Source organism: Hippichthys cyanospilos, chromosome 14 (genome assembly GCF_059441005.1).
Source record: "Hippichthys cyanospilos isolate Australia breed blue-spotted pipefish chromosome 14, RoL_Hcya_1.0, whole genome shotgun sequence".
In the NCBI taxonomy this organism is placed as follows: Eukaryota; Metazoa; Chordata; class Actinopteri; order Syngnathiformes; family Syngnathidae; genus Hippichthys; species Hippichthys cyanospilos.
The window spans coordinates 4,495,001-4,522,027 of record NC_142382.1 but is presented as its reverse complement, the minus strand read 5'-3'; the positions used below and the strand labels follow the sequence as shown (position 1 = coordinate 4,522,027).

General features: G+C 40.8%; 4 protein-coding genes across 4 annotated transcripts in view; 2 read left to right on the top strand and 2 right to left on the bottom strand.

Moving 5' to 3' along the window:
- Positions 1-41: 41 nt before the first annotated feature.
- zmpste24 (zinc metallopeptidase, STE24 homolog) lies at positions 42-6,760 on the bottom strand. Its single transcript, XM_088433968.1, has 9 exons — positions 6,356-6,760; positions 5,310-5,456; positions 5,007-5,210; positions 3,843-3,995; positions 2,777-2,918; positions 2,526-2,701; positions 1,471-1,575; positions 1,234-1,377; positions 42-1,114 (listed from the first exon to the last, which is right to left on the bottom strand). The coding sequence occupies exons 1-9, from the start codon at positions 6,461-6,463 to the stop codon at positions 890-892; spliced, it is 1,404 nt and encodes a 467-aa protein (XP_088290094.1). The 5' UTR covers positions 6,464-6,760; the 3' UTR covers positions 42-889.
- Positions 6,761-7,962: 1,202 nt separating this feature from the next.
- Positions 7,963-18,463, bottom strand: rlf (RLF zinc finger). The gene is made up of 8 exons (XM_088433889.1): positions 18,267-18,463; positions 15,803-15,957; positions 14,960-15,041; positions 14,599-14,734; positions 14,305-14,507; positions 13,926-14,062; positions 13,561-13,702; positions 7,963-13,238 (listed from the first exon to the last, which is right to left on the bottom strand). The coding sequence occupies exons 1-8, from the start codon at positions 18,444-18,446 to the stop codon at positions 8,277-8,279; spliced, it is 5,997 nt and encodes a 1,998-aa protein (XP_088290015.1). The 5' UTR covers positions 18,447-18,463; the 3' UTR covers positions 7,963-8,276.
- A 268-nt stretch (positions 18,464-18,731) lies between these two features.
- znf593 (zinc finger protein 593) lies at positions 18,732-20,569 on the top strand. Its single transcript, XM_088433395.1, has 4 exons — positions 18,732-19,099; positions 19,655-19,869; positions 20,161-20,223; positions 20,296-20,569. Exons 1-4 carry the CDS (start codon positions 18,968-18,970, stop codon positions 20,423-20,425), a joined length of 540 nt encoding a protein of 179 aa, XP_088289521.1. The 5' UTR covers positions 18,732-18,967; the 3' UTR covers positions 20,426-20,569.
- Positions 20,570-21,198: 629 nt separating this feature from the next.
- selenon (selenoprotein N) overlaps positions 21,199-27,027 on the top strand; it is a 7,058-nt gene continuing 1,229 nt past the window's right edge. The window contains exons 1-12 of the mRNA XM_088434037.1: positions 21,199-21,505; positions 22,376-22,493; positions 22,562-22,692; positions 22,984-23,196; positions 23,346-23,470; positions 24,331-24,468; positions 24,564-24,645; positions 25,342-25,527; positions 25,593-25,698; positions 26,406-26,518; positions 26,686-26,787; positions 26,875-27,027. The exon at positions 26,875-27,027 is cut by the window's right edge and continues 1,229 nt beyond it. Of these exons, the coding sequence (XP_088290163.1) occupies positions 21,359-21,505; positions 22,376-22,493; positions 22,562-22,692; positions 22,984-23,196; positions 23,346-23,470; positions 24,331-24,468; positions 24,564-24,645; positions 25,342-25,527; positions 25,593-25,698; positions 26,406-26,518; positions 26,686-26,787; positions 26,875-27,027 (1,614 nt within the window). The 5' untranslated portion in view covers positions 21,199-21,358. The remainder of the gene's footprint in view (positions 21,506-22,375; positions 22,494-22,561; positions 22,693-22,983; positions 23,197-23,345; positions 23,471-24,330; positions 24,469-24,563; positions 24,646-25,341; positions 25,528-25,592; positions 25,699-26,405; positions 26,519-26,685; positions 26,788-26,874) is intronic.

Here is a 27,027-nt window from a genome sequence, read left to right as displayed (position 1 = left end):
CACTGTAATTTGTTTTAAATGTATTCAATAAAAAGCATACAAGGCTTGTAATAATTTTATTCCGTGAAGAAAGTAACATTATTGAAACCCTTTTCGACAAGTTTACCTGACAGTCCCTCCCCCCAGTAATGTCCCTTATAAACACATCGGCTGGCAACTCTGGGCTCATTGTAGACCCCCAAATCAAGAGAACTAATATCTATCAACTTAAAAATTCATTTTTTTCTTTTCGACGATTCAATTTACTAATTTAACAGGTACATTGGACCCAGTCAGCAAACAGGTGCGTGAGAAAACCCATTTCCTTCCCAAAAGAAAATCACAAGTCAAAATCAGCTGGAAATGAAAACATCAGCACTGCTGTGTCTCTAACAGGGTCAAGTGTCAGAACAAAGACAGTTGGGAGGCCCATTATAACAACGTACACAATAGCCTACTTTTTAAAACTGAAAACTTAAATTGTCAAGATTACTTAGAATCTTGATTGGGTCAAAAAACAACAACCTGGAAATGGAATATTTTGGCCTGTGTGTCTGTAACGCTATGTCACACATCGTTTGCCACGTCTGACTCTCATGTCGACATCCTACAAAAGTGCACTTAACCCACTCGGGGATGAAACAAACAATCGGCGACAAACATTTCAATTGAGCACACATTGCCCCGCACGCATTTTCAGTGTGTTTCCTCCAGGCCTGTGCGCCCTTCAGTTCTTTATTCTGCCTCAAGCTGACGTTTCACAATTTAAAACAAACACAAACGTGACTCTCTAAACGAATTGACTAAAAGAAGATAAAATAAGATTTAGGGAGAGGCGTCACAGGGCCAGGAGGGGTCTCCGGAGGCCCTTGGGAGGAGTCAGCGCTCGCCGCTCCCCCTGGGGGCCCCGTCAGTCCTGCTTGACGTTGCCCAGCGCTCGCAGGCGCTCCAGCAGGGGCGGGTGCGAGTAGTGCCACATGGAGTACAGCCAGTCGGCCACTGGGAAGCCAAGGTTGTCCTTGTTCAGCTTGATGAGGGACGAGTACAGCTCGGCCGCTTTGCCCATGTTGCGAGCGAACGCGTCGGCCTGGAACTCGAACCTGCGGCTTAGGACCGTCAGGCAGAAGGAGAGAAGCTGCAACCATGAAAATGGAAACATGTCATTGGGAAGGTTATTATTTCTTTTTTATGACATGTAAAATAGAAAAAAAAAAAAGTTAACTGTCAAGACTCGGTGGGGAAAGAACTGGTCACCTCATTATACGGAGAAAAGATGAACTGGAAGATAATCATCAAACCAATCAGGGTGGGCTGGCTGTCATTGAAGCCAAATGCGACAAACAACTCCTTGCGTCCGATGAGGGCAGCAAATAGAGAGAAACACAGGAAGGAATTCATCTGAAGGAAAAAGAAAAACAGCAGTCGTTGATGTCAAGTACAACATGTCAGCACAAAAAAAGGTGAGTGGGCAAAAAAAAAAAAAAAAATCACCTGACTGATGACAATGTTTTTGACGGTATGGCCCAGCTTCCAGTGACCCAGCTCGTGACCCAGAACAGCGAGGATCTCTTGGTTGTTGCATCCTTGTTTTTTGTGCTGTAAAAGTGCCAGACAGTTAGTATGTTAAATATTGATCAATAAAACAAAATCTTCTGTAAAAGAAAAAAAAACAAAACTGTGGACTAGTGAGTCTCCAAAACACTATTCAGGAACACGCCTCCAGGAATACATCAAAATGATGGCACAGGCAAACAACTTGTTCAATGAATGCCTCAGAACAGAAGCCCAGTAAGGAGAAGGAGCCAGATGGACTATGTTGGAAAACATAATAGTTGCTTGAAAAGGGCGGGCTCGAAGACAGCACGGCCCTAATCTTGGCAGCACAAGAACTGGCCCTTAACACAAGATCAATAGAGGCCACGGTCCACCATATAAGACAGGATCTCAGGTGTCGGCTGTGCAAAGAAGCCCCAGGGAACGGCACGGTCAAATTTTGGCTGGCAAGGCTACAAGGTGGAGCATAATCAGGTATCAAGAAAAGTGTACCAGATCCTCTACCAAATTTGAGTTAGGGATTCCAGAATCAGGATGGCAGAAACCTCCTAAGATGATGGAGAACAACCAGCCAAGATCCTGTGGGAATTCCAGATCCAGACAGACAAACTGGTGATATCCAAACAGCCTGATATAGTAGTATTGGATAAACATCAGAAGTTGTGATAGACATAGCAACCCAGAGGGATAGCAACATTCAAAAAAGGAACACGAAAAGCTGGACAAGTACCAAAGGTTGAAGAAAGAACTAGACAGAAGGTGCAGAAGACAACAGTGGTACCAGTAATGACCAGGGCAATGGTTGGATGTCTCCAACAGATACCAAGAACAAAATCTGACATCTCCATGCAGAAGAGTGTAACAGCTAAGATCCCAAACAGAACCCTCATGCTCCTAGGCTTCTAATAGAGGACCTGAGCTTGAAGGAACAGTATACAAGGAAAACATTTTTCATATAAAACTTCAAGATAAGTGTTAAATATGACATAAACCTTTGGTTTGGCTTTAGAATCGTTGTGGATGCCGTCATTTTCTGGTTGCTCGGGCTTTGCCTCGTCTCCCTTGTTAAGTGGGGAGTAGTCCTCCAGCAGCGTGTCAAAAAGCACGATGCGCTTGTTCTTGAAGAAGCCGTAGAAGTAGGCGTTGCTGTGCGAAGACCGTTTGGAACCTGGAAGGAAGAGCAGCTTAAAAAACAACAAAAACGGAGCAGAAACACATAAGCACTTCACTGTTATTCACATACCTTCCACCACATAAACCTTGGTTAGAGGGAAACTTATACTGCTGGCCATGGCTTCAATGGCCGTCTTCAGCTCCCCTTCTGGCAAAGGAGTGAACTTGTCAAACAGTGGAGCGATGTAGTCGGCGTAGATTGTAACAAGGACCTGGGTACAGCAGAAAATCCAAGTTTACAAGGCCACAAATAAAAACTGTGGAATATGAATCAAGTAGCAAAATCCAGCTATTTATATCCGTCTCAAGAGGCAGCCATTTTGCCACCTGCTGGAAAAGGCATCACAATTACTCACGACTGAGGTAACGAACAATCACGGTTGAGCTTGCAAATGTCACATGACAAAACTGAGAAAACTGAAAGTGTTAGACTTGTGGTGTAAAAATGTTTTTTTCATACCAGTACTTACAGTATTTTCTGCACTATAAGGCGTACCTAAAAGGCTTCAACTTTCTCAAAAGCGTCAAGTGCTGCCTTACACAGTGCAAGACCCTGTTTAAAAATTTGATATGCTATATATGCTCCAACTTTGAAGCAATTTATGTGGGGAAAGGAAAAAGTAAAAACAGAAACTGTACTCAAATCAACAAAACAAGAGATTTTAAGGTGTTTGGTTGCAATTTGATAAAAAAAATTAAGCTTAATATTGAATTGAATCATAATCATATTCTTTTAAACTCGTCTTGCATCGATCTAACCAGTCTTTAATGTCACCAAGAGGTACTTTTTTCCCCCCATTCTTCAGATAGTACTTTCCACAAATAATCTCTATTCTTAATTTCTAATTAAAATGTTTCATTAACTTACCCTATTGTTTTGTTGACATTCCCTTTAGCGCAGCTCCATCTAGTGGAGGCATAACGCAACCTCAGCCACAACTGTAGCTTCTATTCTATGCTCTTTATAATGAGATGCGCCCTATATGTGAAAACAGTTTTAAGATATGCCATTCATTGAAGGTGTGCCCTATAGTGCGGTAAATAAGGTGTTGGAACAATGAATAAGACCCAATTTATCTCCTCCGTACGTAACGAAAGGCCAAAAGGTGTCATATTTTAAAAATCAACTTGCTCACCAGAGAAACAGCCAGGGTGAAGAGCCAGGCGTAGATGAAGAAGTAGTCGCCCCCAATTTTAATGATGTAAAGGAGCAGCGAGGTGACAGGCAGCAAGATACACTGAGTCACAGCAAACTTCTTCATGGCGTCTTTGATGAAGAATCCCAGGGTCTAATGAACAAGATTAAAAAAGTTCAGTGACCATCAAGAATTTAATGTGATCACTGGATGTGCGTGCCTGTAAAATCAGGTAAAAATTCAATGCTTGAACCATTGTGATCCATTATTTGAAATGGTGACAAAAGTGTGGCCCCACTACAGCAGAATTTTTTTTTCCCAGTTAAAACTCATTAAAAAAAAAGAAAACCTGCTCAACAATTTTTGAGCATTGAGCTTAACCTTATTGATTTATTTTTAATTATCCCTAGCCCTTTTTTCAAACATTTCCAGAAAAAAAAAACCTACTTTACAATGGCGCTTCTTGGTAGGCTTTCCATTGATGTCCTTGAACGTCAATGTAGCTCAAAGTCTCAGTGTTAACTTTACATGACTTACACAGCTATTTTCAGCAGTAAAGGTAAATATTGTGGCTCTGATCAACTAATTTTCTTTTTTATCCATGAATAATTAGTATTCTAATCACATTTTGACACGGTCGATTAAGACAGACATCACATGTGCTCAAGGCTTATACAACAACCAATCACAGCTCAGCTTACAAACAAAAATAACCAAACCTAGGAAACAGGTCTGCAATGATTGGTTGTTGACTGAGGGCTTGTGACGTCATTTTCAATCAAAATGTGTTTTTAGAGGTACTAATTCTACAAGAAAAATGATATCAAATTATATAAAAAAAATACTGTTTGTTTTTTTACTGTTGAAACTTTAATTTGGTGGGGGAATTTAGATTTGAGCCACAAAGTAGCAGCTCAGTATCGCATATTACATCATAAAGGCAACTCTACGTGGCAACAAGTATTTTGCTGATTCCTGTCTCAATCCTCTACCATCCTTTGTTTTTAGCATACAGAAAGTCACGAGATTTGACATTTTTTTTTTTACATTAATCAATTAATCATTGCAGTCTTACAAACGCCCACCATTAGATTTCGCTCCCATTATTCCCAATGATGGGTAACAAAAACAAGAGTGACGTGTTTTTCATCCGAGTAAGATTACCTGCTGGTTGAATCCATGTTTTTCCTCAATAACAAACGTGTTGTACAAACTCCAGGGGAGGCCGGTTAAAGCGGTGAACAAGGTGGCGAGCGTCAAAAACACAAGAGACTGTGTGATTTCGTACTCTGGGCCGAATCCAAAGTGCTTTGTGGCTGCGCCGGCGATGTCCCACAGAAGAGGAATCCCACCCAGGACCAGGATCAGCTTTGATAGTACAAGTGTAGATAGAAGAAAAACACACAAATGTCTCCGTAAGCCTGCATGAATCACATTAATAATGAGCATCTTTTGTTAGTATCTTACCGTTCCTTCTGTCTCCGAATACAGACCAGACCAAAAACCGAAGTTGCTTTTATCCAGCTGATAAAGTCGAGACTTCTCAAATGTCTCAGAATCGATTACCTTTTCGAGCTCTTGCGGCACATGTTTCGTCGACCTGTATATTTTTCGCTGCAGGGATGAAAAAGAAGAAGCTCAAAAGGGAAAACTCGTTTTGCGTTTTAAACATTTCCATTGTGAAAGCTGCCTTAAACTTTTTTTTTTATTTTGGACATTGTTTGCACTCCCACTTGGCACTAACTGTACAACTATAATTATAGCATAAACTATATTACTTAGCATATAACACCACACAATCTTTTATTTAATTAGTCCTTGGCAAACCTGACAATAACTTCCAATGCCCACTAAAGTTAACATCTTTTCTACATTTGTACTAAAAAGCAACCACCATTTTTAAGGCGTATGTTCCAATTTTTTTGTATATTTGCAGATCCATCTAACAAAGTTTATTTGCTTTTGAAGATATAATCCACATATTTAGCCATTTTAAGCAACAAAATATTAGAATGGTAAAGAATGCCTTTATTGTCATTGTATGGCTTGTATACAGCAAAGGTGGATACATTTGCGAAAACAAACTTGAAAAAATTAAACGATTATAGGATAAAAATTATGTTTTCGCGGAGTGCACTATTTATTGTGTTCTTGTTTCGTCAATAATAAAATTGATTATTTTCTTGCACAATGAATACCTTTAAAAACATCTTTCCATTCGCTGCCAACTAAAAATGACATCATCCGTGCTCAAAGCTCCAGTAACAACCAATCACGGCTCAGTTTTTAATTCATGTGACGTTCACGAGATAAACCGCGATTGGTCGTTTATCTAGGCCTTTACATTTACATCATTTACAGTTAGCAGCCATTTTTTTTAAGTATACAATATGCATGAAGAATGATTGTCATCAAATTATTTCTAGACAAAAAAAAAAAAAACTTTAAAGCTGAAAGGGATTAAATAAGTGGACTGTCCCTTTAAGATTTCTACTTTGAGAATATCAACTTACCTGTCTGTGTGCAAGGTATGCCTCCCATAGATACACCGTCCACGAAAATCCCAGGACAGCATAAAATATTTGCTTTTCCACTGGGAGCTCACTTATGAAGTCAAGCATATTTTCCAAATATTGTGTCGGGGTAAAAGCTAAAGAATTAAAGAAGCGCTCGACAAGCTAACAGGCTAACAGCAACGTTGTTGCTCTTTTAGCCTGGTTAGCTGCAAACACACAAACTTCAAACACAAAGCTGAGTACTAATCTAATCAATGGAAAGCTTTAACAAACGCCAAATCGACTCATAGGTGACTGTGACGTTCACCGAGAGTTGTTTTTAAGCCTCCATCGTAAATAATGACACTTCATTCATGAGAGCCCAGTTGGTTCAACAGCATAAAAGATCCGAAATGGAACTGATACCGTAACAAAGTTTCCGTTTCCGGTTTACTGCGTCATGAGGGGGCGGAAAAAAATTATCTCGTTTACACTCAGTATTTGTTGCAAGAAAATTTTTTTTGCCAAGTATATCATCTCAATTTCATAAAGATTATTTTGGATTAACTGCATTCATTTATGAATCGAATTCCTTTATTTTCGACCAATCAGATGTCAGTCTCCATGCGCGATATATAATCCGCCAATGGCCTTCTGAAGCAGACTCACGGGCCATCTTGATAGCCAATCCGATTACAGCACTGTTCCGTTCTTTGAGAAGGCAATTCAGACCAAGAAAACACCGACGAGCAAAATACATGTGGCTCTGATCTGTATATATTTAATAGACATAATTTCTGGTTAGGAATACGCATTATATTTCATGTTTTTGACTTTTTTTTGATCCAGGCCACTAGAGGCACAAGTGAGTGCTATTACTTTTAAAACACGGTGGCCAATTTCGTCCATTTCTGCCCACCCCAACACCAGGATAAATAGAGAAATTGTTATTTTTCTGGTAATTTTTCACACCCCTAGACACTATAGCACAAGTTATTTGTATTAACTGCATATTTAAATGTTAAAATTGATTCAAATACAAGCCTAAAAATAGTGTAATTAATGTCTTAATATAAACCAAATGTGTTCAAAAGTGAAGACAACTAATCCACTATCATTTATATTTTTGACAATCATTAAAATAGCTTTTCATCATTTAAAACTGTCCAAATGCTACGAATTGCAAATTTCTCAATAATAAATGTTCAATTTCTATAGTTATCCATGAAAGTCGTTTGCTTATGTAATTTTTGTCGAAAGAAAAAACGCTATCTGCAATTTCGCTCATGTTTGACTTAATGGACCAAAACAATGTCATGCACTGTAAATTGGAAATTCCAGAATTTTGAATAAAGTGATAGGAAAAGTTTTAACAAAATCGTTTCATACACAAAACACATAAATATTTAGTCAGTAGCCCTAGTTCCAATACTAAAGAGACCTTGAGTACCTACCAAATCATTATACTAAAAAGTACTGCTAACAAGAAGCCTCTACAGAGCTCGAGGGTCAGCCCGACCTTTGGTTTATCTGGAGTTCATGATTATGGAGCACGGATTGAGAAAACATAAGATTTCATTTTTTTAAATTTATTACAAAGTTACACAGGTATCTCAACTCCAAGCACAAATGCCAAGTTCATTTATTTTTGCATCAACTTAAGTGCCAATCACGCTTTCTCTCAGCTTTGTAGGAAGTACATTAGATTTTGACACAGGTAAAAGTCTTTAGATCCTAACCATTTCTAACAATATGCAAAAATGTACAGTGTTTTGAATAAACGCTAGAAATGATGAATTTCCCGCAGGGGTGGGGGTTCATGGCTTGAACTCTGTGCTCCTGACTTCCCAAGTCTTCTGTTTAGCAGCCAAAACACGGCATTACCAAATTTAATAAAATAAACACTTGAATTCCAACTTAATTCATAAAAGGTGCAATGTTAAGCTTTGCTTCCTAGAAGAAGTTTGCTGCTGTTGGGGTCTGCTGGGAAGAGGTGAGGCAGGGTGGCCGTACACACCGGCTTCCCCAGGACCACTACGGGCCTGAGGAACTGAAGCTGCTTGATGGCCAGGTCTCCGCACCCAGCTAGGGCTTTGTCCAAGATGGACTTCAAATTTCGCACGTATGGGAATTCCCCGTTAGTACCGCGCGATTTGTGAAGCATTGGATGACCGCGTCTGCTTCGGGTGAAGGTGACTCCCTGTTGCTTGTTTTCTTTGACTGAACAACTGCGCCGGAAGGACTCTCGCCGTTTGGGGAGGAGCGTTTTTTTGTCTTTTGGAGTGGGGTCTTGCAGTTGTGTACTTTTGTCTTGCGGTGAGCTGTCTTGTATAAACTGGAGGAAGGAAACCTCAAAGCCAACTGGCTTGTACGAGGTGATGTCGAAGGTCTGCTGATCGGCGTCTAGAGGTTGGGGGTCTATCACGTTTGAAGGCTGCACGGAGAGCTCGTTTTTTCGCTTGAGCGGGTGCCGTACGGGCACGGGGGACGGACATGTCTTTTCTGTCATTTTACAGTCTTTTGACGCATCTTGAGGGCCCTCCTCCGAAGGAAAGACGACAGAGCACGGCGGTGAGAGATTGATGGTAAATGGACGAAGGAGGGGTTTTATCTGCTCTAAATTCAGTATTTTTTCTACGTGTTTGTGACCATTCAGAGTTTCTACGACAGATTTCTCAGCGCGAGTTTCGGACCTCGGTTCTCCGTACAACGCGTCGCCGGTAAGGACGCCGTTTCTGTCAGCGGGCGGAACAACTTCATCCACGGGGAATTTCAGGGGATCCGGAAGAGCCTTCTCTTGGGTTTTTCTTTTGTCAGAGTGTAATTTGAGCTGCGCATCCTCTCCCTGGGGTGACTCCCGCTCTTTTCTGGTGACTGTTGGCCTTGCCGGGTTCTTCTCGACCAACTCCTCCTCCAGCTCTGGCTGGTACTCCGTTTGGCATACTCCATTCGGGTTCTGTTTTTCAGCGAGGGTTGCTCGAGGTGACGTACTCCCAATCAACTCCTCCTCCAGCTCTGGCTCATACTCTATTTCGTTAACTCCATTCAGGTTCTCCTTTCTGGTGACAGTGGTCGACTTCCTCTTTGTCAACTCCTTCTCAGGCTCTGGCTGATACTCCATTTCGCAATCTCCATTCAAGTTCTCTTTTCCGGTGACAATTGGCCTAACTGACTTCTGAATCAATTCCTCCTCCAAGTCTGGCCGACACTCCGTTTTGCAAACTTCATTTGCGTTCTCGTTTCTGCTGACTGTCGGCCTAGCTGACTTCTTCTGAATCAACTCCTCTAGCTGCTCGGCGTTGTAAAAAAGCTTCTGGGCATTTCGCTGAAGGTAGAGCCTTTTCATGCTGTGAACCAGTCTGTAGTGGCGGTTCAAGCTAGGCCCGTATTTGAGGACCGAGTCACAGTCTTGAATCATGCATGGAAAGGCCACACGTAAACAACGATCCTGGCACATTTGCAGAGCTTCTTCTTGCGATCTCAAAATAAAATCGCTGCAACTATTTCTTTTACTCGTCGACTTTTTTTGCTCTTCTTGACCATCAACTTCCTTTGACAGAGCGAGATGTTTCGGTTCAGGTGCTGATGACCCGTTTGAGACCGGTGTGGAAGAATTAGGGGGTGGTACGATGAGCTTTTTTTGACATCCCGTAACTGACTTTTTCTGCGTGCTTTGGAGCCGTACCACCAACGAGTCGTAGTACTCGCAGTGCCGATACAGGGTGTGTTTCTTCAGTGCTTCGTTGTGGGTGAATACTTTCGTGCAGCCCTGATGCTTACACCGAATCAAGCCCGGCATCTGAGAATGCACAATGCGGGTGTGACGCGCCAGGCTGCTTTTCAGGTGATAGGAGGCATTGCAGTTAACAAACTGGCATTTAAATTGGGGTTTCGGTTCATCGGAGTTTGGGTAAGGGCTTTTCTTTACGTTCTCCTTTTTGACTTCGGGATTGTTTTGCACTTCTTGTTCCAACAGGAGCTGGGAGCGTTTATAATGGTGAGTGAACTGAAGGTGGCGCACTAGGCCTACCTGAGTGGAGAAAGCCGCGTCACAGTTTTTGGCAACACAATGAAAGGGTTTATTGAACTTATCGAGAATATAGCAGAGATTATTTTTAGCCACTAAGCGTTTTGTTCTAACTTGGAGTGGAACTTCATCCTCACAGTCTCCCTTGTGATCGCTTTCTTCCTCTTGAATCTCAGCTGAATTTACGGCCAAACTCGAGGAACAACTACTGGGGTTTTGTTTATTTTCACAGTTTTTTTTCTCCTCACGTTCCCAACTGGGAATATCTATCTTCACTGTTGGGTTTGAGTTCTGTAAAGTAGGATTTGCAAGTTGTGTAGATCCAATAGTAATGTTATGAATCCGAATATAATGGGTCTGCAACCCTTTCATTTCACGGTGAGTCTTGAAGCACAGATGACACTTGAAGGGCTTAAATGACTTGTCAGTGAAACAGGTCATTCCTTTGGCCTCTTCAAGGGGGCGGCCATGCTTCTTAACATAATGGCGTAGCAAGCTATAGCTCCTTGCAGTCCTAAAGTTACACTTTCCTAACTTGCAAGCGTAGGGTTTGAAAATAGAGGATTCAATAGAGTCTTCCTCTGTCGTATTTCCTTTAAGTTTAAATGACTTGTCGGTTAAGCGAAAACTTCTTTTGGCCTCTTCATAAGCTTGGCCGTGCACCTTAATGTAGTGACGAAGCAAGTTGCTGTTATGTGCCGTCCTGAAACCGCACATTTCTATCTTGCAAGTGTAGGGTTTGGCATTGTTCAGTGATTGGACATCTCTTTCTTCTGTTATGTTTCGTTTAGGTAGATGGGGAGAGGTTTTAGAAATCAAGACCACAGGTTGATTTTCTAACACAGCCCGATGAAGGGATGTATTCGCTTCTTGGACAGATTGGGGCAGCTTATTTAGTACACAAGGTGAGGACAAAGAATTGAGATTCAATCTACTAAACCCAATAAGAATTTCTTTAAGGACATCATTTTTTAGAAGGCTTGTTGTCAAAGGGGGAGAGGTTGTCCATTCGTTTTCTTCATCTTCGGGTGAGCATGGCGCAGAGTGTTGATTTTCATCCCCTTCGCCGTCTGACTCCATTTCGGTCTTGAACTTTTTGCACTTTGGTCCCTGCTCCTTGTCATGTTTGTTATCTTTGTTCTCCATTTTAAGGTGTTCTGGGTGGGCGTGTTTTAGGTGCCTCTGGACATCTCTAGCTCGGGAGAACGTCATACCGCACTTCTCGAATCCGCAAGTGAACTTGCTTCCATCAAAGCACATCGCCACCGAGGTCAGGACTGATTTGGGCTTGGCGTTGACAGACGGTTGACAGGACGCTGCGTAACTCCCTAAGGAAGCTATCTGTTCATCAAAAATACTAACTTCTGCATCACCGGGATTAGTCGTAAGGGACGTCCTTTCCAGATCAGCCTTGAAAACCGTCTCCTTTGCATTCCTCTGAGCCTCAAAGTCCTTTTCGGAGAATGTAAGGTTGTGTGTAGAGAGATGCTCAATGAACTCCCTTTTGGAAAAGTAAAATTTTTTACACATGGGACCCGGGCAGGTGAAGGCAGCATCCCTGAAATGCTGTGCTTCGTGGTGATAAAGTTGTCCTAGGTCTGAGTAAGTCACAAAGCAGCCCTCAAGCTCACACTGGTAGCTTATTTGATAGCCATGAATCTGTTTGTGCAACATGAGTTCGTTGGAAGAAGCAAAGCTGGCACCACAACCCATCACCACGCACATGTACGGCTGCTGACAGTAGTGAATTTTTCGATGTTTGTAATGATGGTAAGCAGAGACAAAATGGCGCCGGCAGAAGGCGCACTTCTCCCGTTGCTCTCTCATCTGATGAAAATGCATTACGTTCTCATCGCCTTTATGGTCTGACTTTAAGTGCACATATAAGTACTTGGAATGTTTAAAAACCCTGGAACACCCTGTTCCGGGACAGGAATATTCTTCTCGGTTGCGCAGACTGAAGTGCTGATTCATGTAATCGAACGTTACGTGCTCGTTGTCCACGCACATGTCTTTGACAGTTTTGGCTTGCTGCGCAATGTGCTGCAAGGCTTCGGGATCCTGCGTGGACTCGTAATACAAAACTAAAGAAGGGTCGATGGTAATCTCGCCGGGTTCAATCTCATCATCTTCAATCTTTGTTATGTTACTGTGATGAAGAGTCTCATTTTGTAGGTGATGTTTCATGTGGGGAAGAAGCTCCTTTCTGCACCTAAACATCTGCAAGCATATTGGGCATGGGTGTCTGTCGTCCTGAATGTGTCTTTTGGAGTGATGAATTATTTGAATGTCGGTGAAGGATCTGGTGCAAATCCGACAACAGAGCTTGGCTCTTCTCACTCCTGCTTCTACTCCACCTATGTGAGAAGGCTTTTGATCATCCTGCTTGTAAAGATGAAGACTTCCATTTAAACAGACTTTGGCCTCGGGTTCTGTCAGTGCGTTGAGTTGACACGCGAGTGGTTTCTCATTTTCTTCCTCATCGCCTTCCCCATCCGATTCGGGTTTCAACCCGAGAAGGGAGAGGCAGTGATGCTTGAGGGCTTTCCAGTCCCAAAATTCCGGGTCAATGGGCCAGTGTGCCTTCAGCACCAGCAGCAGTTCGCATCGTAGCGAGTTGGGAATGACGCCGCTCTCCTGTTCGTACTTTTGGTCTGGGCACTGGTAAAGCTCCTGCAGACGACTTAAGGCCGACTGGCTGGGGCTCAGCAGGAACTCTGTGAGAAGGCAGGCCCGTCGCACTTCCAGATCATTGAGGAGAAGTCTTGACACTGTTTTACAGATGCCGATTCTGCTTTCCGAGTCATCGAGCTTTGGGAGTTGCAGAGCTTTAACACATAGCTCTATCGAGGCAGGGGTGCCCACTGCCTCTGCCTGAAAAATATTACTCATTTTAACCACAATCACAATGAACACAATTTAAATTTCAATAATATCAATATATTTCATGATACATTGGGGAAACAATTAAAACAAATTCATATTTTCACCTTGCTCTAATTTACCTTTATTATGAATGTGAAGTATTAAGTTTTAATTTCTTTGGCCTGAAATTCTGACAGACCGGTGATAGTTTTCTTCCAGTGTATTAATCAATGGACCATCACCGTCATTATACCAGTGATACTATTTGCTGCGTTACACATTTTGCCTGTAACGGTTTGCAAAAGTGTATTTAAAAAATAAAAAATCCCACCTCTGTTTGAATTAATCGGACCAGGTAAAGCAAATGCTGAACTGTTCTGGCAATGGCACCCAGCTGAAGGCATCTTTCGAGAAGGGACACAAGTGAGGGGTCCAGCTTCTTCTGAAGCTTACACCAGAGTTGAGTCAGCTCCCTATGGATAGAAGAATAAGTTGAAGTTTAATGAGCTATAATAGCAGCAGCAACATTAAAGGTTCCCCCCCCCAAAAAAAACAACACTTGCGACAGCAACTTCAACATGAGTACAACTCAACAAGAATTTTTGAAAATCAGTTGACAGGTTCCAGAGAAATGTTGGGATACTTGTCACAATGCAAATAGTAGCTCACTGCCTTAAAGGCCCACAGCAGACTCACCAGGAACAGTCAAGGCTGGGCTGTTGAAGCTGCTGCGTCAAGAAGGTTGTGCACAAAATAAAGCCTGTATTTTCCTCCCCCTCCAACTCCAAGTTAGTGGTTATCTCAAGAACATCCTTGCAGTCCTGCCTGGATATCTGTTAGGGAGTAATGTATAACAATATGTGAAAAAAAAAAAAAAAAAGAGTTCACACAAACAAGGATTGCATTCCAGGCCAAAACCTGAGTAGCTGGAAAGTGAAACATTGTTCAGAGAAAAAATACATTTGGGGGGAAAAAGAAGAAAAAAAAAGTTGTGTTAACCAAAAAGTAGTACAAGAAGATCTGGACAAACCAACTGTTTTAAGAAAAAATATATATTCTAATATAATCCCTTTACCTCCATTATGGCTTCTTGATTGGGAAGCAGCTGGCAAAGCAGGGCGACGTATGTGTGACGAAAAGTCGCTTGGTTGGAGATAGCGCTGCAGTCTGTGCAAGCTTTTGCCAGGACCGCAGCCTTGGCGACCTCACCCATCTTTTCCAGATGCTTTACCCGCATTTCCATAAAACCCTCACCCTCCAAGCAGATGTATGCGTCAACTGCACAAAAAACAAATAACACAAGCATATTATGACAGGCACAATATAATGTGAGGATTGCTACAGTTGAATAAATTAGTTATCTTTGAACCTTCTTGTTGGATGGTAGGCTGGCCGGAAAGGAGGGCAGCGAGGACAGGATTGCTCCATGCGCCCCCCTCTCCTGTAATCTGCAGCAAAGCTTGAAGATCTGTACTCCCATATTGTAACAAGGTGTCATGTGCAACCTGCATAGAATCCAAAATCAAACCAAATGTTTTGTTAAACTGTAAAAAACAATTGTTTCTAAATTTGGATTCAATGAAACTTTAAGGAGCCTAAGAATCCTTAACAACTCGGGAATACGATTAAAATGTACAAAGAATTGCCTCATCTTATACTGTACACTAAATTTAAAAAGACTTGGTACACAGGGGTTGCTCTGAAATCAACATAAAGAAACGTCTTCTTACCTGAACGGATTGGTGGAATTGAACCCAGGCTTCATAAGGAATTTCATTTTCCGGAACTGAAAGAAATAGTTCAAAACAGCTCCTGCGTGGAAGAAAAAACACAGAATGTGAGTTGTTTTGCTCACTGAAGGTTAGTTTTTATTTTATTTACATATTTTAATCTAGCATGGTAAAGGTTTGTTATTGGAACATGCAGTATAATATATTTTGTTTAAAAATAAAACTATTATGTAAAAAAATGTATGTTTTGCAATTTTTTTTAATTATTTATTTTATAGCTGTAATTTAAATACGGTGATACCGCAATATTTCAGTATTTTTGCTCAAAATTATAACGTCACATGCCTAGTTTTGACTTGTTCAAACACCAAACAGGCATTTTCTCCTTATCAGGTTTAGAAACCAGCATGTTTTGTGCAATAATAATATATACAAAGTTTATCCAAGTCAAAAGGAACTTCATCAAGCAACAAGATAATGCCACAAAACACTGCCAATCCAAAAAAAAAGGCTGACTCCCTCAGTGAGAAAAAGTCCGATTGACCAAACCTGACCATAACCCAATAGAGCATGCATTTTACCTCCCTGAGACTAAAGAGAGAACCCCCCCAAGAAATAAGCAAGAAGTGATGAAAGAGACCACATTTCAGGCCAGGAAAAGCATTTCAAAAGAAGAATGCAAAAGTCCGTTGTCTGGCGGTATCAAACTAAGGACTATTTACAATAATTAAAATAATGGACTCTTGTAGGACAAGTTAATACGGAACATTATAAGTTGTTATTTGACAATAGCCATGACAATCACAACATCAGATCCTTTTTCATCAGAACATTTGCACTCACAGAGCTAGCCTTTTCAAAACAAGAGTCACTTTGTCCGACTCTGCGGTGAGGTGCGAGCGGGCGGCGGCGAAGCAGTTTATCGACAGGCAGTAGACCTCAAGAAGTGGAAGACCGTGGTCTATGGAGTTTCTGCTACCAGCATAATGCATAAGTGCCTGAGGGATAAAAACACAAAAGTTACTAGCATGACACTGGTTTTCCCCTTAGAACAAGCATAATCAGGCGAGATTAACAAGGTTTTTCCACTTGAGGGGAAGGGGAGACGCTTGATGTCATTTGATTGATCCCACTTGACACCGTCTGGTTTAAGATGCTGCTGATTAGGCCCGAGGGGACTGGCTCAGTTAGGGGGAAACAACCCATTTCAAACTAGTAAATATATTCATATTTAATGAGGTTTATGCTTTGCCAGTTGATTTTACCTACGCATTTGAAGACATGAGCCATGCACTTCTTTCCTCCTCCAAATCTCTCTCTATAAATTTTGAACTATTACAAAAATTAGCTGGTTTAAAAAGCACATTGGAATCAGAATGGTTTGTCAAAATTGATCAGTAGGAACGGCAACTGTGTCAGGCTTCAGCATCAAAGTGTGCAGAATCATTTAAATCTATCACACCGGCCTATATGAAGTCCTCCATCCCTGCTAGCTAGCAGCTTATTTAGGCTAGCCGCAACTATAACAAAGCCTGAGGCACCGGAAAACACTGACAACAGGTGCTCGATATCAATGTCAAAAGTATGAGTCCAGCTACGTTGTTTGTTGGCGCTCTGAATCGACGATTGAGCGCAATTTCAAAACAACGGTGTTTTGTTTGTATTGGGAGCTGGGAGTAGCAGTTGCAGTACCATAGGTGTCAAAATCCAGTCCCCGAGGGGCGGTATACTGCATGTTTTCAACGTTTCTCAAAACAAACTTGATTCAAATGAGCAGGATCATTTTCAGCTGTGTTAGAGAAACATCCTAAACATGCAGGGTATCAGCTCTCAAGGACTGGCGTTTGACACTGGCAATCTGCTACTGGGTAAAATTTCAAAATAAATGCAGAATACATATGTATTCACGTCCATATTATTTGCTAAGCAGGTTAATTTTTAAGTTGGCCTTTTCACCATTGTTTCTAGTGTGTTCTGCTGTCGTGGATAGGATTAAAAATTGTTTCTGCAAATAAGTTATTTTTATTTGATTATATGACTAATTTTGTCAAATTCTGCTTAATTCCTGTATTTATAAAAATGGTAGCCACACTTTATACTCCTACATGGTCAATTCTTTCATTACAGTAGGGCTTCTTTAGTTTTATTATTTACCAATCAATCTTCACTGTTTGCCACCCTCTGATGCAACACTAATTTTAGGCATTTGAAAATGTAAGCCACCTTCAACCTGCAGGCTGCTAAGCTTATTATAACAACACTGCACTGTAAGATATCGCCAGACACCTGAGTACCAGAGAGACAACCTTGCAGGTTGAGTGTCCTTTGGGAGCCTTGATTAATTCCCCAATGTCTATTTATGGCACACCTACGAAGAGGGGCTTGCAAAAAGGATTTCAGCCCAGGAGATTTGTGGGGGTTCACTAATTACATTCAACTTACTTCCGACTATAGACGATTTAGATGAAAGAAAGCTGGTGCAAAATAAGACTGAGAAAAAAATTAGGACAGTATGGATTCAAATGTGGATAGTTGTGTTAGGTTTAATGTGAAGGAATGGATAGAGCATTTGTTATATCACAGTTCTTGATTTTAGATTTTTGTGGCAAAATACCTTCTGGCCTCTTTATAGTTATGATCTTTGTATTTAATGTCTATGACCTGTTGAGTGAATATGATCCTTAGAAAACATACAGCTCTAGACCTTCTCTTTAACATTACTACAGTCAGATGAGGATTGCAAAAAATATCATAATCATGGCGTGTACAATTTCAGATTCACGATTCTCGCCATTTACTCAGATTTAAGCATAATCGTGTTCATTTTTAAATTCACTTTAGTAAACCTGGCTTGAATTTTACATGGAATAGCCTTTAAAAAGTATCACTTCAAAGCAACATGATTTCTCAAAATACTTTTGAGTAGTCACTTGAGGAAACGTCATGTTTAAATGCAATCCTGCGTACTAAAGGGCCAGTTTAAAACATAATGTACAATATTTTATCACAATATAGAACGCACGACTATTAAACGAATAGGCGTGTGCTTGAGCTTCTTCAAATATTAACCATGGTTAAACTAAGCTAGAAATGAAGCGCCCATTAAACGTTGCACGCTGTTTGCTGCGGGGCGAGCATTGGCATACGTTTGTTAAAAAAAAAGAACCGTATTGCAATTACAAAAGGTTAGCCACCGGTACCAGGGCATCCCGACAATCTTGAAGCACCTCGCCCCCTCCGACAAAAACAAGCCAAACTGAGCTAGCATTCTGCTAACGATAGCATCAGGGTTTCAAGCACACGTTACCTGACAAAAGTTGTCACAATAGTCCGCGGACGACGCCACGGACAATTCCTGTTGCCTGAGGCCGTCTTCGAAAGCCCGAAGTGTGGCCAACAGGGTTTCCATTGCGACCAGCGTGTCTTCGGCCGTGTCCAGGCCCCGCTCGCTCCATTCGTGCTCTATATCGGCGTTCCTCTCCGCCATCTTCCCTCTCCTCCGCGGCGCGTATGCACTAAAGCAGTTCGACACCGCCTCCTTTTCTTCTTCTTTGTGTTTAATTGCGGTAAGCAAATTGTCAGAGTGCGCTACCGTCACCTATTGACGAATAATGATTATTGCGGTTGGCTTTCAGCTAGCTCTCGACCAATCACCAGTCCTGTCAAACGTAACGACTGTTTATGATGGTAATAAATCGTGCACTGTAGACGTAATAATTAAACCATAGAAATTACTAATAAACAGCTAAATGTTCTACGACAACCCCGTGTGACCGCCACCACTGCCTGTGCGTGTCAATACCCCAGAAAATATTTGTACTATTTGGCCTATGATTTTACCAATACGTTCGAAAAACTTGATCAATAAGTCCTATCGGCTTTGCAGTACGTGGAGCAAATAGAGTTTTTTTTAATAGTTTGTTTTTATCATATATATTTTATTTAAACAAAACTCTAGGAAATGGAATATAAATTACATCAAAACATTATTTCTTTAATTATCCGTTTATGGCTTATTTTCTGTACAAAACGTTTCAATATCGCCAGAGGTGCGCAGCGCCCTCTACAGACGCCTCTCTCGCCCTTTCGTTCGACCCGGAAGTGAACGAGTCCATTTCCTCCAGGCTGCACGTGTTAAAGGTAAGCAAACATGTAGATGACGCTGAGGGAAAAATAACTAAAACATGGTTAAAATGAAGTACGTTGTTAGGCGTATCTTTTCCTTTGTCGTAGGATAATGACGACGGACAACCCCATCAGTGGCATATTTAATCTTGATCGATTGCGCAATTGACTTTTAAAACGTCGCCACACTCGCTCAATACAAGAATTAATTCACATGTGGATGTACTGGAAAAATTACCTCGATGTGGCCAAATGACTGCTGATGAAGAAATTTAAACGTTCCACCAAAGTTGTTCACAAAAGGTTTAATTTCTTGAGGGTTCATACGCACACAAACTCTCCCAAGCAGGCCAAACTTTTGATTGACAAAATGATGTTTTTTTTTTCAGTTTTTGTTGAGATTTCACTGAAATTCTGAATGTAATATGTTCACGGTTAGTTTGTAGTTTGGTACAAAATAAACAAAACTGATAGATAGTTAGAATCTTGGGAATCATTGGCTTTGTTTAGTTTTTTAAACCCGAAACTCCCGTATCCACATTTGTTATGTATCCACAATTGTCTTTACAGCCCACCGTTTTCACCATGGGGAAGTCCAAACAAACAAGAAACCATAACTGTGGCAAAAAGAAGAACATTGCCAAGACGTGGAAGACGAAGCGCAGGACCAAAGACCTGGATGAGATCCATTCAGATATGAAGCCTGAGATAGCTGCCAAACTGCTTCGTCAGGAGGTCGACTATGATGTGACGGGTTGTGCACAGCACTACTGTTTACACTGCGCGTAAGTGTGTGTTTTTACCATTCCAAATCGCTTTTAATAACATATTAATCACCCTAACGGCCTTACACTAAATCCCAATGGTCCAAAATTATAATTTATACACCCTATTCTATGCCCTGCTGAAATCAGCCCATTTTCGGTGGTCAAATCTGACTCAGAGACCAATGTGTTTGTTTGCAAGCAATTAAGTCAATTTTCTTAACACATCTTTTTTTTAAACCATTTACAAATTAATTGAATGCACATATCAGAGGTACAAGTTTAGTAATAGTGACTTTTTTTGTCGTACAGGAGATATTTTGTGGATATGAAGTCTTTGAAAGACCATTTCAAGTCTAAAGTCCACAAGAAACGGTAAGGCTGTGGGAGTTTTTTATGCATTCCAACAGAAGATTTGGACTTTGAGCCTGGTTTTGCTCCATCTAGGTTGAAAAAACTTCAAGAGGAACCATACACCCAAGCAGAGGCCGAGAGAGCGGCTGGGATGGGCTCCTATATCCCTCCAAAGGTCGTGGAGGTCAAGACGCAACCTGTGGAAGAAGACATGTGTGAATAGATTTCTCCACAAACTGATTCTTGGATATTTGGACTCACCCAAAAAAAAAATGCAAAGTGTAACTAATGTAAATACGTGTAAAACTGTGTGGAGCTGTAATAAAGACCCGAGTCGGATTGTCTTTACCAAAGTCTGATAAACTGGTGTTCTTTGTTAAATAAATTTTACGTCAGAAGTTGAGAAAAATATGTAGGTTATTAGTGACGAAAAGTTGAATATACATTTTTGAAACTTGAACTTAAAAAGATACTACATGGCCAAAATAGGATGATCAAAGTCATCATAACATGTTTTTTTTTTCTGTGATAGACAACAGAACTATTTCACCGAACTCGATTTTCCTCCAAGTAGTTGGATCAACTCATAATTTTATCACTTTTTTGACGTTACTGTACTTCTATTAAAAGTACAGTCCAGTACACCAAATTTGTTTGCCACAGAGGCTACAGCAGCCAGAAGCTGCATATTATGAGCTAATGTCCTTCCTGGCTGACTAACATGTAATTTAAATTGTTTAACAGAGCTTCCTGGGAGGAGGAAAACCACAAAAAACACCGAATTGAGACAAGACCCTACCCCTTTCAACCACCACGGAAATACCAAAATTGTTGGTCCTGCAGAATTACAATTCCGGAAATGTTTTTCCAAAATAAAAGAACTCGCCTCTTATCAGCCTTATAAATTGTGCGCCTGTTTCTGTATGCTTTTACTTTGATAAAAGACAAGTATAACCTCCCGTTTGTCGCATGTTTCACTTGATTATTTGACAACTACAGTGCGCAATCCTGCAGGGATGTACGGCTAATTTGCTAGCGGTTGTATGGGACTTCGTTCCCATCCCCCTTGCTAACAGTCCCTCGTTAGCTTTGCAAATCTGCGCTTGGGCAATTTTGGAGTGATCAGACGAGGGACATGTCTTTGTGCTAGGAGAGGATGGCGGCCGACGTGCATAAAGAGAACCGCGAGAAGAAGCGCTCCAGGATCTCCACACGAACGCTCACCCTGCTTCTGGTTTTTGCTGTTCCACTTCTTGCTTGGGGAATCAAATACTATCAAGAAACCCACTTTCTCAAGCGACACGTGAGCGAAGACCTTAACCCAAAATACTAGATTTTGACAACAGATCATATTGTGCAATTATGGACGGTTTAATTCACATTCTTTTATGCCCAGAATTAGCTTGTACTCATTTGTCAAGTATATTATGAAAACAGAAACCAAGTCAAAGATATTTGTGATCCTATACGACATATGCCTTCATTATGATTAACTCTTGTGGTGTATTTTGTGGGTCATTTTCTTCCACATACTTCTTGTTGTATTTTAGCCAAGTGATGGCACTTTCCTGGAAGTCTGATAACTCATTTGGTCTTGTGTGAAATTTCAGCTCCCTGGTGTCTTCTTTCAATTCTTTACATTTGATGTAAAGATAAAATGATTGGGCAAAATACCGCATAAGAGTTAATATTACATTTGTGAATATGAATCCACGTTTTTTTTTTAGACTGAGCTTGATAAAAACAGGTGGATTTTAGTGTTTACTCCACATTCCATCAACTCAGAAAACCGTGTTTGGGTTAGTGCAGTTGCATAGAACACATTATAGTAAATATAATTAATAATAATAGTAATAAATAGTATTGATGGTTGAGTTCCGTTTTGGTTTGGTGTCCACTACTGCAGACACATCTGCAGGGGTGTTTCTTTCTCTCTTTGGTCTCATATTTGCTCTCCTCACATCCCCATTGTGTATCTGGCAGTCAACATGTGCCTGAGACAAGGCCTGACTGGGTGGAACATATGCAAAAAATCTGTGGCCTCTGAGCAGATCTTTCCTATTTCCAGATTTGTGCAAAATCTGTTGTTGCAGCAGTAACCCAGTTTTCGTGCATTGACAATGAAATCACTGAAGTATGTGTAATGAATGTGGAATCTTCTTCCCTCAAATAGGAGGAGAGTGTGCGAACTCTGGGTGCCGAGGGGCTTTTTCTCTTCTCATCTTTAGACACCAACCATGACCTCTATCTCAGTCCGGAGGAGTTTAAACCGATTGTGGAGAAACTTACAGGTAGCTCAAACAACAACACCACCACCATATTTTTTTTTAATCAATTACCCTAATCTTGTTTTCCTCAGGAATTGCACCTCCAGGGGACATACAAGATGAGGTGATTGAAGACCCGGATGGAGAGACTTTAACACTGGAGGCCAAAATGGAGCCTCTGCTTCTGGAGTCCATGACAAAAAGCAAAGATGGCTTCCTTGGGGTAAGACCCAAACATGCAAATTCATCCCTCAGAAGAATTGATGAAATTTGACATATTCTTTTGAGAGTCATTCATTTTTTTGTCCACTTTTGTGTCAATTTTCTCTCAGCAATACAGCAAAGTTAATTGTGTTCCACTTAAACACCTGATGTGTCATTGGAAAGGTTAGGATGTCCTCAATTGAGGACACCAGGAATTTAGTAGGATATCACAAATGAGTCATATTAAAAAGTCACGTTCTTACTGATATTTACCCATATTTTTTTTTGAGAATGATTGTTGATGCCGCAGGTTTCTCACAGTTGCCTGAGTGGTCTTCGCTCTTGGACGAATCCAGCCGTGCCTTCTTCTTCCTTCTTTGCCAGCCAATTCAGAGTCTTCCTCCCACCAAACAACAAGCAGGAGGTCGGAGACACTTGGTGGGTGATCCCCAGCGAGCTCAACATCTTCACCGGGTACCTGCCCAACAACCGCTACCACCCTCCCACACCAAAGGGCAAAGAGGTATCTCTCTCTTTAAAAAAAAAAAAAAATATATATATATATATATATATATATATATATATATATATATATATATATATATATATATATGCACTATACACGTCAAGTCAAAATAAATGTCAAATGTTTTGCCCCTTTTCCCATGACAGAGTCTCATCCATTCGCTGCTGACCATGTTTCACCCCCGACCTTTCATAAAGTCTCGCTTTGCACCTCAGGGCACCGTGGCGTGCATACGAGCCAGTAACGACTTCTACTATGACATCGTGTTCAGGTGAGAAGGGAAAAAAAAATATGATATCAAATGCAACAATCTGAATATTGTGATTCTTTAATACTGAATGATTGAACATTTTCCTTTACTTGTAAAAATTCAAAAATGTGTATTCAAAACGTTATATTATAAAATACTAAAGTAATAAATTACTTCAATGTTACAACTTGATTACTTTGAGTACCAAAGTACCGTATTTTCCGCCCTATAAGGCGCACCCTCAATTAATGACATATTTTAAGACTTTTTCCATATATAAGACGCACCCGCAATTAATGACATGTTAAAACTTTTTCAATCACAATATAGTAATACTCAAAGTAATAACAATAATAACTCAAATAATAACTAAACTCTCAATAGCATAACTCAATGTCAATATGAGCAACCTTGTTGAACTGTAAACACACAAAAGAAACAGGTAAAGCTTCCTTTACCACTTCATACCCCATCTACCAATCCCAATCTCAATATTGATCCATATATAAGGCGCACCCGATTATAAGGCGCACCATCGGCTTTTAAAAAAAATTAAGGCTTTTAGGTGCGCCTTATAGTGCGGAAAATACGATACTAAAAGTGATGAATTACATTGATAAAGTACTAATCGATTACTTTAGAACTAGTAATTTTTGATACTCATTAGCCATACGCTTGAAAATAATTGAAAAAAGATATACACGTAAGTACCTGAGATAGAAACTCTGTATTAAAAAAAAACAAAAACAACAACATATAAATATGTATTTGGGATAGAATACGTTGAAGACACCTGAGATTTCTTAGGATTCATGTGCAAGGAAAACACATGGTCATTTTTTAATACTCTTATTGTTTTAACTTCTGTTAATCCCAAAAAGGATTCACGCCGAGTTCCAGCTCAACGAGGTCCCCAATTTTCCCTTCTGGTTCACGCCGGGACAATTTACAGGCAACATTGTCCTCTCGAAAGACGCCTCTCACGTGCGCCATTTTCACCTCTACGTCCCCAGTGACAAGTAAATGCCTCTTAAGATACACTTCACATTAATGAGCATATTAGTCGAGTACTTCAGGTGCGTGGTTTTTTAAAAAATTTTCGTTCCGAACACAGGTCTCTGAATGTGGACATGGAGTGGCTATATGGTGCGAGTGAGAGCAGCAACATGGAGGTGGACATTGGGTACCTTCCAAAGGTGAAGCTTTTCTACCAACCTTTTGTATCTTATTCACACAAACTCATTCACTGCCGTTGACGGCTATGGACGTCAAGATCCACAATTAAGGGACAGGCAGTGAGTGACGTTAACTTTTTCCTTGCAATTGACAGCTTTAAAAGTCAAAAATCTATTCTAACCATAATGAATGAGTTAAAAAAAATATTATATTAATTATTATATTAATCGAAAAAAAGCATACCCATGTTTGGAAGAGCCAAGCAGGAAGTAACAAGATGTAGTGATGGCCAAGTAAAGCCTCACGAAGCACTAGTGATATTTTTTGGACTCCCCAAGATGGCAGTTTTGATTAAGAGCCTTTATCATTAAACCAACAGCACCATCTATTGGAGTTTAAAAAAATAATCACAAGTGCTTCATGAAGCTTCATGAAGCAGTTGATATTATTTTGATTCCTCTAGATGTCACTCTTGGCTCGAAGATGCAGTGGAAATTCAAAACATTTTCACTCTATCATTAAACCAAGAACATCATCCAGTGAAGTTAAAATAATAATCACAAGTGCTTCACGAAGCCTCGCGATGCAGTTGTGATATTTTCATTCAATTATTTCATTTCATTCAATTCATAGATTCAAAACAATATTTGATAGTGACAGCCCTAAACAGTACGAAGATTTTTCTCCTCACCTTTTCGTGTCATTGTGCTCCAAAGCTGGAGTTAAGGTCCACCGGGCCGTCCATCCCCTCAACCATCACAGACGAGGACGGCAACGTCATCGACAGCCGAGGAGGCGCCGAACCGATCCGGTTCGTCTTTGAGGACATCGTGTGGAGCGCAGAGATGGATCAGAAAGAAGCCGCCCGTCGCCTGGAGGTCACCTTATATCCCTTCAAGAAGGTAAACAAGATGTTTTGGTGGTGTTCAAAACGTCGTTTCTTTGCTAACAATGGACTGTACCACAGGTATCTTACCTACCTTTTTCGGAGGCCTTCCAGCGTGCGGAGGCAGAAAAAAAGTTGGTGCATTCCATTCTGCTTTGGGGAGCGCTAGATGACCAGTCTTGCTGAGGTGAGACGATCGGTTCCTATTTGATGACCACCTGAGGAACAGCCTGTTCATGTATGTCCATGATAGTGGACGTGTGTTGTCATTTTGACTAGCTACACTGCTAAGTCCAAGTGTCCTCAATAGAAGACATCCTGGCCTTTATAATGTCATCATGTGTTTGAGTAAGATGCAATTACGTTTGCTGTCTTACCAAGTCAAAATGGACACAAATGAATACACTGAGCGTATGTCACTCTTCGCAGATGATCAAGAATATATGCTTGTGAGTTCTAGTGTAAATGTGCCGCTCCATTGTTTATATTCGCATATGTATTGCTGAAAAGCTTAGAAGAGCATGAAAGCATGTTATTTGTTAGCCCGTCTATGGCATTTCTTATTATATTAGATTTTAGCATTGTCTTTAAGCCAAATAGGGAACAAAATATGGGGCCAAATACGTAATATACTTTTTTTCTCCAAGGATAAAATAAAAGCTAGTCTGTGGCAATGAAGTCATTGCATTGACAGGAATTAGTCAGTACTAACCATCTAATTAAAATGCGCTCATGTCATTATTTATATCCCCCTCAGTGACAACGTCAGAACCTCTGAAGGCGTACACTTCAGAGCAAATTGTTCATCTGAAATTGGACATGACTTTACAGAATACAGTAGTTTATATGCGGTGTTGGAATGTCTCTTGGTCTTATCTTATCTTATCTCTGCAGGTTCCGGGCGAACTCTCCGGGAGACAGTCCTGGAAAGTTCGCCCGTTCTGGCTTTGCTCAACCAAAGCTTTGTGAGTAGCTGGTCTCTGGTCAAAGAGCTGGAGAACATACAGGTAAGAAATGGGGATCAATACTTGAGTAGATACCGATACCAAGTGTCCGATACCATTGATGATGCATCGTCGCATTTTCCTTTAAAATCACAAAAGAGCAATTTGATATGCTTCTAAATTGTTTACTTTTTTGGACTTTGCTTGTAAAACAAACATTTATTCTCCAGGCTGATGAGCGCAGCCCCGCACTAAGCGAAAAGGCCCGCTTACACCTTGACAAATACAACTTCCCTGTGGAGATGATGGTCGCCCTCCCAAATGGAACTATAGTAAGTAACCTTCATTTCTTATCCTCCACACACGTTACAAAAGCAATTGAGTAGGATTATGTCACGAATAAATTCCCTCATCTGTAGGTCCATCACATCAACGCAAACTTCTTCCTGGACCAGACGTCCATGAAGCCTGACGAGAACCAAGAACAGGAGGGAACTGCTTTCAGCTTCTCCGGGGGATTTGAGGACCCCTCCACTTCCACTTACATCAGCTTCCTGAAGGAGGGCTTGGAG